This window comes from Rana temporaria, chromosome 7 (genome assembly GCF_905171775.1).
Source record: "Rana temporaria chromosome 7, aRanTem1.1, whole genome shotgun sequence".
Classification (NCBI taxonomy): Eukaryota; Metazoa; Chordata; class Amphibia; order Anura; family Ranidae; genus Rana; species Rana temporaria.
In genome coordinates, this window is record NC_053495.1 from 169,045,872 (window position 1) to 169,059,022 (window position 13,151).

Sequence of the window (13,151 nt, forward strand, 5' to 3'; positions counted from 1 at the left end):
GGGGGCGCAGGGCAAAATCGTTGCCCTGCTCCCCCGCAAATATAGCGCAAGCTATGCTGAATCTGGGCCAGAGGGTTTTGTTGCACATATATGCAAATATATGCAGAAGCCACAGCACCCATGTCAAGGCTCCTCCGTGTACTGTGGCTCTAACTCTATAGTATTGAGTGTCTGAAGCATATATAGAAGTGGATAAATTAAGGGCGGGTTTGCCTGAAGGAAGCCATTTCCTCCATGTGCTCTTTATTGCAAAGGCTAGTTATAAATTGGGGTGGTTGCCATCTTTTTTTACAGTATACTTTATAGCACATAATGGTTGTTGTCCTGTGTTTGGCCTGGTATGCTCCTAGAGTTCCCCCTCTAGGAGCATACCAGGCCCTTAGGTCTGGTATGGATTTCAAGGGGAACCCCCTACGCCGAAAAAACGGCGTGGGGGTTCCCCCAAATCCATACCAGACCCTTATCCGAGCATGCAGACCGGTCGGTCAGGAAAGGGGGTGGGGATGGGCGAGCGCCCCACCGCCTCCTGAACCATACCAGGTGGCATGCCCTCAACATGGGGTGGGTGCTTTGGGGCAGGGGGGTGCCCTGTGACCCCCCCCCACCCTGGTATGCTCCTAGAGGGGGAACTCATGCCGTTTTTTTTTTTTATTTAAAATTTGGTATCGAGTTCCCCCTTCTGGAGGCGACTTCAAGTCGCGTTGTGATTCATACTCAAGTCGTGTTCAAGTTGCCTCCCAAAGTCGTGCTGAAAGTCATGTTGCCCCAGTGTGAACCGGCTCTCAAGGTTAAAATTAACCACCTTCCCATTTTTTGACATGCCTTGTGCTGTTTTAAGGATCAGTACATCCAAAAATTCTTATTATATTATACAGGGTTTTTTTTATATAGCGCCAACAGTTTGCGCAGCGTTTTACAAAATGAAGGCAGACATTAGTTACAATACAATTTGGTATAAGAGGAATCAGAATTATACAGTATTTCAGTTCTAGGTACATGTAGATGAATTGAAACTGTCTTTTTATATCTCTGAAACTTTGTTGGAGACTCCACCCCCCTGTCTTGACCATTGAGACGGGTAGCAAAACACACAACAATCTGTATCGGAGGGAGTTCCAATTACGAGATCTCACTTCTGTTGAACCTCAAAAGATAGAAGAACATACTATCTGGTGATTCAGCTCAATAATATCTACCTGTCACTGAAATATCAGTTTTAGGCGGACTGACTCTTTAAATATCCATAACAAATAGCTTGCAAAGCTTGAATTCACATTTTCCTTTTGTCTTGATTAGCAGAACTGAAGCAATGACATGCCCCCTTTCCTCCCTTCTCTGTGACTCGTGAGCTGTGACTTTAAGGAAATGGTGATCAGTATCTCATCATCTTCCCTCCCCCTCCCCCAGCCCTGCTTGCAGAATGCCATTTTTTTCAGTAGGATGCTTGTAATATTTTGTGGCTGGTCCTTCTTGTTAGGATGGTGTCCCCATCTGGTGGGTAGCCAGTAAGATCATGGAGGCGGCAGCAGCAGCTTCTGCAACAGGTGTCCTCTTCCCCTCTGTGCATCCTCTGAATCCACCCAGTCTCTGCGTCTCAGGCTGGTGCTGGGATCATCGGTGACAGCATATTTCACATTTTACTGGCCCTCGTTACGTGTGACACAGCAGGAACGTCTGGTGGGAGGGAGCAGCCTCTCCCAATGAGATAAGGACAGCAGACAGGTGCTTTTTCTGCTTTCTTAGATCCTGCTCTTGTTCCAGAGACTTCCACCTGAGCTTTCTCCCTTTTGCACAATAACCAGATCGATCACCTGCCAAGCCCAAGGAGAAAGGGGCAGCAGCTGTGACTGCAACCAGGCTTTAGAGGGTTAACGTCTGTAATCTCCTGGATGCCATCAAATATTTCACGTTTAGCCTGTTAAACGCCTCTGTATTACCAGGATGGCAGCCGAATGTCTCCCTGTCCTCCTCCTGCCGTGGAGACTGCCTGCTACACTGCTATGCTCTACACTCCCTTTGCTGCCGTTTTAGCAGCCTATTGAGATGCAAACCACCGACATGTCACTGTGCAAATATTGGACCTGTGTTCCAGGAAGAAAAGACTGAGGAACCCGAGAGGATGGACGTGCAGGGAAAGTGGAAATGTCATCCTGTGTTGTGCAATTTTTTTTTTTGTTTCAATCGGGATCCTCTTTTTATATTCTACTATATTATTTGTGATATTTGAACCACATTTTGTTGAAGAAACCTTTTATCCCTTCTCATTTTTTTTATTCGTAAAGACATCTGCTCTATATTGCTGCAACAAACTGATTTTTGGTTTGATCTCCGCTAAACTTGCAACGGTATAAAGACTGAGTCAGTTATTTGTTCTTTATGTTCTAGATTGTACAGATAATGTTCCTCTCTTAACGTGTCACGTTAACAGTTTTTACATTAACTGAGATACTAATGCTATCTTGGCAATAGAGATCAAGCCCGTCTTCCCTAGTTTTTGCCATGCTTTCCTTAGAAGAATCCTGTTTTACAAAGAACACGCTGATGTAGCAATCCCTGGCTTTCCAGGCATTTTTTGAATAGTTTCTAAGTTCACTCCTTCACTTAAACTCCTGAGCGCTCTGATGATTCACGCTAAATAATTTGTGTTGTGCCCGGTGACAGCCTCACTGATCCAACCTGTCGCCGGAAAGCCACAGTGAACCTACTTCCACATGCAGACCACTGAACTTAAAACTGAAAGCTGAAGTGGAGTTGTAATGCCGGTAAAAGCAGGTGACATGCAAGTGACAATGGGCTTTTGAAAGCAGTGAACAGGAATACTCAAAGGATAATAAAATAGAAAAACAGGTAACACAAGCTCCTCCCAGAAACCCACCTGCAAGCCTACACCAGTGAAACTAAACTTGCGGAAAGTTCTACCTTGTTTGGGTCCTCCTTCTGATGAGGGACTTATAAGGGGGTTGCCTTAAATCAGACCCTTAATTGACTTTTTTCACTAGTGACGTAGCAGTTCACAGCAATACCTGCAAAGATGATGGAAGAAATCTCCATTTCAATGGCCTATGATGCCCACCTCTTTAACCAGCTCTCAGATGAGGACTTTCTGGCAAAGCTGGTTGAGATCAGCAAGCCTAAACCTGTGGTAAGTAGGACATGCGTTGGGGGATGTAAAATTATTTTGAGCACTGGTAGAAAAACATATGGACTCATTCTATAAAGAGTTGTTATGCATACATGCAATAACCTATAATAAGAATTGATTATGGACTGGGTTGACATTAGCAGAGGGGATTCTGGCTTGTTAAAGTTGGATTTTGGCACATAAGAACTCTTCATGGAATAAGGCTTAACGGGGCATCTTCAGTAAGACAGATCAAGGAGTGATAATGAGTGAAGTACTCAACCATAGTAACCAGTCCAGAGTATGAGTAAAGTGCTAAATCCAGAGCAACCAATTATGCCTTAGTTTAACCTGAGCTATAAAAAATGTAATCTGAGTTTATAGTGTATTTCAATTTTTCAAATTACGTTTTGTCTAGAAGTACTCACAGATGATCACAGGCATGACCTTATCTGGCTTCTGGATCAGGGAATGATCATATGCCTGTGGTAAAGACACCAAGTCTCAAAAGTACAATCGATTGTTTGGGATGGACTTTTCCCAAATTATCACTGTAGTTTACGTGAAATAAGGGTGGCACTCAGGTTTTCTCCGTTTGATATATACCTGGATGCTTGAACTGTCCAATTGCACATGTTCGTGTCATATCTTCCAATTGACTACCTTTTATTATTTGAGGTTATATTTTTATTATTATATATATTTTTATTATTATATATATTTTTATTACTAGAAAACAATGTAATGTTAAAACAATTAGGCTACAATGCCTTGCTCATCATAATGTCACTCTGCTGTGCTTTATTTAATAAGTCCATGTTTGTGGATACAGGGGGTCCCCGGGTTACAAACAAGATGGGGTCTGTAGGTTTGTTCTCAAGTTGAATCTGTAAGTTGGAACAGGTAAGCTTTTTGGAAAACATAGGGAAGGGTTAACACCCCTGTAACATTTGTTTTGCTGTCTGTGCCCCTGTTCAAAAGATTTCACCTCGCTTTCTGTCCCGGTGACAATTGGATTTTGAAAATTTGGGGTTTTTGTAGAAACAAGCCTTGGTGATAAAGCATCAGTAGAGATACCTTTTTCCCATAATGACTCTTACAGGAGAGACTTTCCCTTCCTAGGGGTAGATTTTCCCTCACTTCCTGTTGTCTCACTCCGTTTGTAAGTCAGATGTTTGTAACTAGGGGACCCCCTGTTTAGTACTTTACTTAATTTATGGCCATTCCAGTTAGATGATGCATAGGTTATACGTGCATGCTGGTTTTCCCTAAAAACTTCTGTTTGTGGCTCTATCAATAAGCACTCAACTATTAAAGCCTACCTAAATATTTGAGAAAGTTGTTATAATGCAACAAAACAAACACATGAGGTCTGTTCCGTGACATTGTTTATGTAGCTATGATGATGTAGTCTATGGTGACGTCAGCTGGATAACAGTGCAGCATCTTTATCCCAAAGGTGGTTTGCTGCTGGGAGATGCAGGATATAAATACTCATTTCTTTAGCTGGATCTTTTATGTTGTGCAGATTTTCCATGAAGTGTCTCTAATGCCGCGTACACACGATAATTTTTCGGCATTAAAAAAAAGATGATTTGAGCTTTTCTGTCTGTTACAGCGTGATGAATGTGCTTGCTCCATTACGAATGGTAGTTTTACCAGAACGAGCGCTCCCGTCTCATACCTTTTTGAGCATGCGGTTTTTAACGTCGTTTTAGCCCACACACAATCATTTTTTACAACCCAAAAAAACGACTGTTTAAAACGTCGTTAAAAAATGCAGCATGTTCGAATTATTTTTTGGTCGTTTTTCAGAAGCCGAAAAATGATGTGAAGCCCACACACGATCATTTTAAATTACATTTTTTTAAAACGTCGTTATTTTCATGCCGAAAAATGATCGTGTGTACGTGGCATAAGGCTCCATGCACACTGGCTTAAAAATCGCTGCTTCTACAAGAATTTTGTGTTTTACCTGTAGAAGCAGCTAATATTATCCTATGTGCATATTTTGAGCTTGGCGTTTTCTAGCAGGGAAAAAAAAAACTTGTCTAAACTCTGTACAAAAAGGCTCCATTTGGTTTTGTTCTTTTCTGCCAAGGGGACTGGAGTATTTTTAAGGCAGTGTGCATTGAGCCTTATGCCATTTTTTTGGAACAAACGTTTTACTGGCCATATTTCTATATTGTTCCCCTGTATTCCTGAAGAAGGGGAAGCCTGGTTTGCCTGGAAATATAGTGGGTGTCATCAATAATATTTTATGGACCCACGTGGAGGAATATTGTGATATGCTTTCATTCAACCCCATTTTCCAACTTGTCTCAAGACATTAACAACTATACAGTCCCAAGTGTGTTTGGATCTCTCCATCATTTGGTGCCACGCTTCCTGTCCAGGATTGTCATTGAAATATCAACTTCCTAAAAGCTCAGATTGATCTCTCTTGGCATATGCCACTAGTGATCAACTAGTTCCGGTAAGCCTGCACTGTCACCGGTGGTGGGACTATCACGTTATTGAAGTCACATTCATTTATTTTTTGCCTCAGTGAAGGATGCACGGATGACACAGTGGTGGTTCATTGTTTCACATGAGTGGAGGATGTGCGGATGACAATTGACTTTGTTATGGATACTCAATCATCCTAAAATTGAGTTTATTGGACTTTTTTGCTTTCCTCGTGTTTATATATTCTGTGCACTAATATTTGTTTGTTGGAAGTTTTTTTTGCTTTCATCAACACACCTGTTTTACATTTGATGTAGTGTTATTTAATTGTAATATTACACACATTATGGTTTTCTGATACCTTTGGTATCAGACTTAGCGCTACACATACACCCCTATTTCGTTTCATGCTTTTTTTGAACAAGCAGTGTCAGCAGCTACCAGTATTATTTTTAGGCAGCGCAGTGTATCCATCCTTTTCTCATTTTTTTGGAACAGATTCTCGGTATGGTGTATTAGGAAATAACATGGCTAGTGTTTGCAGTTGTTAAGGTGGGAGTCTTGGCTCTATAGGAATTTCCCTGGCTGACCTTGATTTTATACAGTTACTAAGGACTTGTCTAAACTTAACTGTAGTTGCCATAGTAACAGGAGGAGGATCAAGCTTCCATGCTGAGTGTTGCTACTGATCACACCATATAGTGAAAGCCTTATAGTAAAAATCAGAACACTGAATTGTATCTATTAAAATATGATATAACATACAGTTTTCCCACTTGTAATATTTGCATTGTAAAATCTTACATTACCTTGTGTGTGATTGGGACTGAATAAGGCCATTTTCACATGTGCGAACCGTATGTCCGCATTTTCATCCATCCGTTTGCGGATGAAAACGGGACATACATTGGTCCCTATGTGATTGCGTGAACATCCACTGACACCTTTAATCACCTGCCTCCGCAAAGCTACGATTTTGCAGACGGAAGAAAATCTTATTTTTTCTTCCGTCTGCGGATCGGATGAACATGGACACACGGTCCGTGTTCATCCGATCCCCCCCTAGAGGAGAGCGGAGAAAAGACAGGGCGGTCCCTGCACAGTGTGCGGGGACCTCCCTGTCAGCCGACGGCTCAGCATGGATTTTACGGAGGATCCCCGCTGAGCTGACGGACACACAACGGCGGATCATTACTGATCCGCCCCGTGTGAAAGGGCCCTAAGTGTATTGTCAAAAACCTAATGCACCCACTTGGACCAGGAGGGACCCTTAGGTCTTGTTCAGGTGGGTAGATAGACTGCTGCATTCAGGGTTGGCTAGACACCGCCTCTGAATGTGGCAACATCCTGTGCTATGGCCGCGTACAGACTGGATGATTGGGTGCAGCCAGTTTGTATGCATCCAGAAACATTGACACAAACGGTCTGCATCCGCGGCCAGTCACACATGTACATTTTTGTGTAAAACACCAGCCTTTGATTGGTACAGGGTACGAATATGGCAGCACTTGTTTCCCCACACTGCATGCAAACATCTCTGCCAGTAGTTGCCCATATGAATGAAGCCTTAGTTCACATAGGTCAGTGGTTCTCAACTCCTGTCCTCAGGACCCACTAACAGGCCAGGTCTGCAAGTCAACTGAAATACATCACCGGTGATATGATTATACATATACTTAAAATCTGGCCTGTTAGTGGGTCCTGAGGACAGGAGTTGAGAACCACTGACATAGGAGATCATTTACTAAAATTGGAGAGTGCAAAATCTGGTGCAGATGTGCATGGTAGCCAATCAACTTCTAACTTCAGCTTGTACAAAAAAAAAATGGAAGCCGATTGGTTTTCTTTTTTTTTTTGTAAAATCTTTATTTGTGGACGGCATAGTAATACATCACAACTCATGTTGTCAAAAGCGTCTTACATCAAACAATAAGCCATCCTTTTTAATTTTTTCAACATAACATAGAAAGAAAAACAAGGTAGACTTTGAGAAAAGAAAAAGAGGGAGCACGTAATCCCATTGGGACCTAGTACTTATGGTAGTGTCACAGGGGGCCTGAGGGTCAGGCAGCGGGCCAAAAACGGAGACCACCCCCCCCCCCCCCCATACCATATACATAAATTGAGGCTTAGAATATAGGGGCGACACACCTCCAACATCTCAACAGGTAATAGAAGGAATTTCCGGTGCTCGTAGGCGAGGCAGATTGATTGGTAGCTGGCTAATTTGTCTAGGCAGAAATTATATTGTTCAAAGTGAAGTAACTCATATCATTCAATCAGATCAGCTTGAATTTGAGTGGTTGCCATAGGTTATCACACTTTAACTTTGTTTAATTTTGTTTGTTTGCACAGCGTTACAGAAGAAACGCTGTTTGCTTAGTTTCCGGGAAGACATTAAAGCGGAGCTCCGCTGAAAAAAAAATATTAAAAGCCAGCAGCTACAAATACTGCAGCTGCTGACTTTTAATATTAGGACACTTACCTGTCCTGGAGTCCAGCGCCGTCCGCAGCAGAGTGACGAGCAAACGCTCGTCACTCTGCTGCCCCCCCGCCATCCTCGGTGAGGGAACCAGGAAGTGAAGCGCTCCAGCTTCACTGCCCGGTTCCCTACGGCGCATGCGCGAGTGGCGCTACGCCTGCCGATTGGCTCCCGCTGTGTACTGGGAGCCAAGTGTTCCCAGAACACAACGGGGGGAGGGGGGACGGGAGGTGACGTCATGCTCGCAGTCTGCCCGAGACTGTGTGGCCGGAAGTAGGTGCAAATACCTGCACCCCCCTCCCCCCTGAAAGGTGTCAAATGTGACACCGGAGGGGGGAGGGTTCCGATCAGCGGGAGTTCCACTTTAGGGTGGAGATCCCCTTTAACACCATTATAATACTGTCTGTAGCATAAATGGACAGGAACGATGCATTACAGGACATGTGCAGATGTCTCATGCCTGTAAATCCCAGTAAAATATCTGCCTGTCCATTGTCACAAGCAATTTCCGTCCACATTTTCCGTTCAGGACTCAGTTACTGCATAGATACTGTAGGCTTCGTGCCTCATTACTCCGGAGTCTGGGGGGCAAACCTTTAGGCTCCATTCACACAAAATGTATTTAAAAATATTGCTAGTCTTGCAAAACCAAGTTACTCTCAAACCAGGGTTTTACTGTATTGCGTTTTTAACGTGATTTTGCCACAATTTGCATTTTCAAATCTGCCCAACAACAGATCCCCCCAACATGCATAGATGCGAATCAAGCCTTAGGCTGGGTTAAAACTAAAAACGGATGCGGCTGACATTAGGGGTCCGGTGCATCCCTGTTCTCTGTTTCAGGCCCAAATTTATGCCTGAATTCGGACCAGAAATGGAGCCAAAGATGCACAGGACCCCTGTGCAATTCGCTCCTCAGCCGCTCTGGAGATGTGTGAATCGGCTCCATTAAGAGCCGGTCGCGATCTCCTGCGAAGATTGAATGTGGGGAAACCGGCATCCAATTTGCACTAGTGTGAAGCCAGCCTTATAGTATTTTCTGTGGGAGACCTCTGTCTGAAGTTTAATCAATCAGATGAATCTCTTACACCCACCTAGAAACACCACATTCCACTAGGAATGACCATTGGCTAATGAAGCTCTGTTAGCTTCCTCCCCCAGCTAGCTTGTTTGACCTGATCACTGTATTCTGTATACATATACTGAGACAGCCATATGTCTATACATCATACTGAGAACAAGACCATATCGTGAACATCTACCAGACTACCACCCTATCAGTCATATCTGAATAGTCCTGGCCACTTATGTGGAGCTAATAGTAGAAGCCTAAAATGTCACTGGAGGTTCTTGTGTTGTAGGATTTTCTTCCTCCACGCTATATGAAGTTTTACAGAAACCCTAAACTTTGCTCAAGTTCTTCCAATAAAATTGGCTTGCTTTTACTCTGAGATTCTGGTCACTAAAGTGATCCATTGAGGTGTGTTAAACATTTAACGTGCATTGCACGAAAGCAGCCCATTTATTAGGAATGGACTGCCAATGTACAACAACATGCACAACTTTTCAAAAACAGAACACATAGGGCCAGATTCTCAGAGACTTACGTCGGCGTATCAGTAGCTACGCCGTCGTAAGTCCGAATCTGCGCCGTCGTAAATTTAAGCGTATTCTGGAAACCAGATACGCTTAAATTAGGCTAAGATACGAGCGTCGTAAGTCTCCTACGCCGTCGTATCTTAGGGTGCATATTTACGCTGGCCGCTAGGTGGCGCTTCCATTGAGTTCAGCGTAGAATATGCAAATGACTAGATACGCCGATTCACGAACGTACGTGCGCCCGTCGCAATTAGTTATATCACGGGAGCGCGCCCCGCAATTACTGACCACCATGCGAGGTCTCGCATGACTGTGGTGAGTAATTGCGGGGAGGACAGAGACAGCCGCCGAGGGACCCCAGAAGACATGGATTGGGGCCACTCTGTGCAAAACGAACTGCACAGTGGAGGTAAGTATGACATGTTTGTTATTTTAAAGGAAAAAAAATGTTTTCCCTTTACAACTGCTTTAAGGGCTCTTTCACACAGGGCGGATCAGTGATGATCCCCGCTGAGCCGGCGGATGAAAGGGTGGTCCCCACACACTGTGCAGGGACCGCTCTGTCTTTTCTCCGCTCTCCTCTATGGGGGGGATCAGATGAACACGGACCATCCTGCACAGATGTCTATTCAAATTGCCCCCAAAGTTACCAAAAGTAGTGCAGGAGGCCGCAAATTCGGCGTTGCACCGATTCGGACTGTGCCATTGCCGACAATAGCTGCCAATTTGACATGTCAAAACAGCCCGATGTGAATGTGGGCTTGAGCTTTGGCAATAGAACCTGGAAGCTGATTGGTTTAGCAGCAGTGAGCCTGATTTTGCACTTTCCAGCTTTAAAAAAGAAACTGTGTACTATGTTTTGAAAAAAAGGGTCATGCACTTTTTTTCAACTTTGTGGCGTTTTGACAGCCCATTCACAATGGAAAATCTGCCTTAACGCAACACACATTAACAGTTGCAAAAAAAAACGCACAAGCATTAACCTGCTGCAATGGATCACTTTAGTGTGAATAGGCCCTAAGTCTTTTAAAGGATCACTAAAGAGACATTTTTTTTTTTGAAATAACAAACATGTTATGCTTACCTCCACTGTGCAGCTAGTTTTGTACAGAGGGGCCTGAACCTGGTCTTCTGGGGTCTCTCGGCAGCTGTCTGGGCTCCCCCCCCACAAGAACTTTCCACCTTCGTGCGAGCTCTCACGCATGGTGGAAAGTTCTTGCGGTCGCGCTCCCATGATACAGCTGGCGCGCTGCGTCATTGGTTATGACTGACAGCAGCGCAAGACAACGGCTGCGCAGCTTTCAATCAACCAATGAATGAGCCGAGAAGCCTGCACGTTCACGGCGCGGGACTTTCGAAGGGTTAGGTAAGTAAACGGGGGCTCAGGGGGCCGCTAATGCTGAGATGTTTTTTCACCTTAATGCATAGAATGCATTAAGGTGAAAAAACATGTACCTTTACAACCCCTTTAATATTAAAGTTATATAGTAAACCGCCTGTCTTAGAACTAGCACCACTTCCAGGAGGAGGTAGGTAATGGCATCCTCCAGCACTAAGCAAAGACCTTGGACACGCCAGATAACGAAGGCCTGGTTCACACCTATGCATTTTCAGTGCGTTTTCAGTTTTGCAGAAACACTCTACAGTCCATTTGACATGTTTTCCTTATGGATGTAGTTCACATCTGTTCATTTTATGGAAAGGACCAGGGACTTTTTTCTGGTTTTTGGTTCCATAGACTTCAATGCATGAAAAGCATGTATTGAAAAACGCAAAATGCTCCCGCAATATGCAAACTGCAACCTGCATTGGTGTGAACCAGGCCTTAGGGTGGCAGTTATATGAATAGATAATTGATAGAGAGAAATTACCACCAAGCACTTTGATTACTGCAACACAATAGTGTAAATTCAGCCTCAATAATCTGCCCAGTGCAAGATTTAAAAAAATCATTGCTTTCCATGGGTTGAAATATATTCAAACTTTAGAGGGGTCTTTGAAGTGATGTCTCTTTTTTTTTTTAACATGTTACACATCTAGCCATACCTGTATTACCTCCCCTCCAGGATTGTTATTTATATGCAGATCTGATTAATCCTCTATGCCTGACCCGAAACTCTCTTGTTGCTCCTGAAACTGCATGCAAATGACCCCATACAAGGGATGGGAATCTAGTGGGTGCGGTCTGATTTCCCTGCTCATTGCGATCATCCACACCTGTAATGATGCTGGGAAACCATTGTGGATTCCTGGCTCAGAAGGTGATAAAAGGAATAGTCAGGATCAGTAGGGAAAGGCACACTCACATTTAGATAGAGCTCTTGTGTTAACACCCTGTTCCTCCTTCCATCAACCAGCTAAGCTGTTGGGATTCCATGCAAGGGACACCCGAGATTATGGCAGTTCACTCCGACTGGCCTTCTAAAGCTGCGTCTATCAGCGTCGAGATGTTGGACACTGTCCTGGCATGGGTAAGTTTTCCAGAATTCTATGAGCCCCTGCTAAAGAAGTAGGTTGGATAACTAGGTCTTATTAACCAATGGAATTGCACAAATGTAATCAGAGTATTCCTGTACTATAACATCCAATCCATTCTCTGTCGCAGTACATCAGTGGTCATCAACCCTGTCCTCAGACGGGCAGCCCGTTTAGGTCCGCCTGCCAGTTTTTTAGGTGGACCTGAACGGGCGCTCCGTCCTCCTCCATGGGGCCGCGGATGTCAGCGGTGACATGCCCGCTGACATCCGAGCCGCTCCGATCCGCCAAAGTGTGACGGAGGAAAAACCTACTTTTCCATCCGTCTGGCGGATAGGGTGAACACGAACAGACGGTCCGTGTTCATCCGATCCCCCCCAAAGGGGAGAACAGAGAAAAGACAGGGCGGTCCCTGCACAGTGTGCGGGGACCGCCCTCTCATCCGCCAGCTCAGCGGGGGTTAAAAACGGAGCAATCCCCGCTGAGCAAGCGGAGGTTCGTGGGGCGGATCAGTACTGATCCGCCCCGTGTGAAAGGGGCCTAACAGGCCAGGTTTGCAAGATAACTGAAATACATCTCACAGGTGATATCATTTGCTGCTCAGTGATTGCAGTATTCTAGTCTGCATCTCCCCAAGGAAATACATAAAACCTGGCCTGTTAGTGGGGCCTGAGGACAGGGTTGATGACCACTTGCAGTACACCATATTAATAAAACTTGGCTAAACTATCCCATACTGTTAATCTGTAACTAACTTTCTCTGAAGTCTTCTCTCTTCTCTCTCCTCTCTTATCCTCATTTCTCCTCTCTTCCTCCTCCCTTTTTTTTTTTTTTCCCCCCCCCCCCTTTTTTTTTTTTTCTTAACCAGGCTTTTTCTTGCTGTGTCATTCCGGCCCCATTCTATTACCTCCAACTTGACTAGGTGACATGAGTGATCAGCACAATGTAAAACCCTGTGTGTTCAGAAAAAAAAATGGTTCTGGGAATCCGTGGAATCCAGTCATACATTGGCCTTGCGAGAAATTT

The 13,151-nt window shown here is 44.3% G+C and overlaps 1 protein-coding gene across 6 annotated transcripts in view; it reads left to right on the forward strand.

The window, feature by feature from the left end:
• RABGAP1L (RAB GTPase activating protein 1 like) overlaps window positions 1-13,151 on the forward strand; it is a 471,992-nt gene that overhangs the window by 404,762 nt on the left and 54,079 nt on the right. The window contains exons 1-2 of one of the 6 annotated variants that reach the window (XM_040360400.1): window positions 1,508-3,142; window positions 12,008-12,121. The exons of 4 other annotated variants lie outside the window; for them this stretch is intronic. In XM_040360400.1, coding sequence (XP_040216334.1) covers window positions 3,032-3,142; window positions 12,008-12,121 — 225 coding nt within the window. In that variant the 5' untranslated portion in view covers window positions 1,508-3,031. Of the gene's footprint in view, window positions 1-1,507; window positions 3,143-12,007; window positions 12,122-13,151 lie in introns of those variants that run through there. One more of the 6 variants, XM_040360401.1, reaches the window with a different exon arrangement.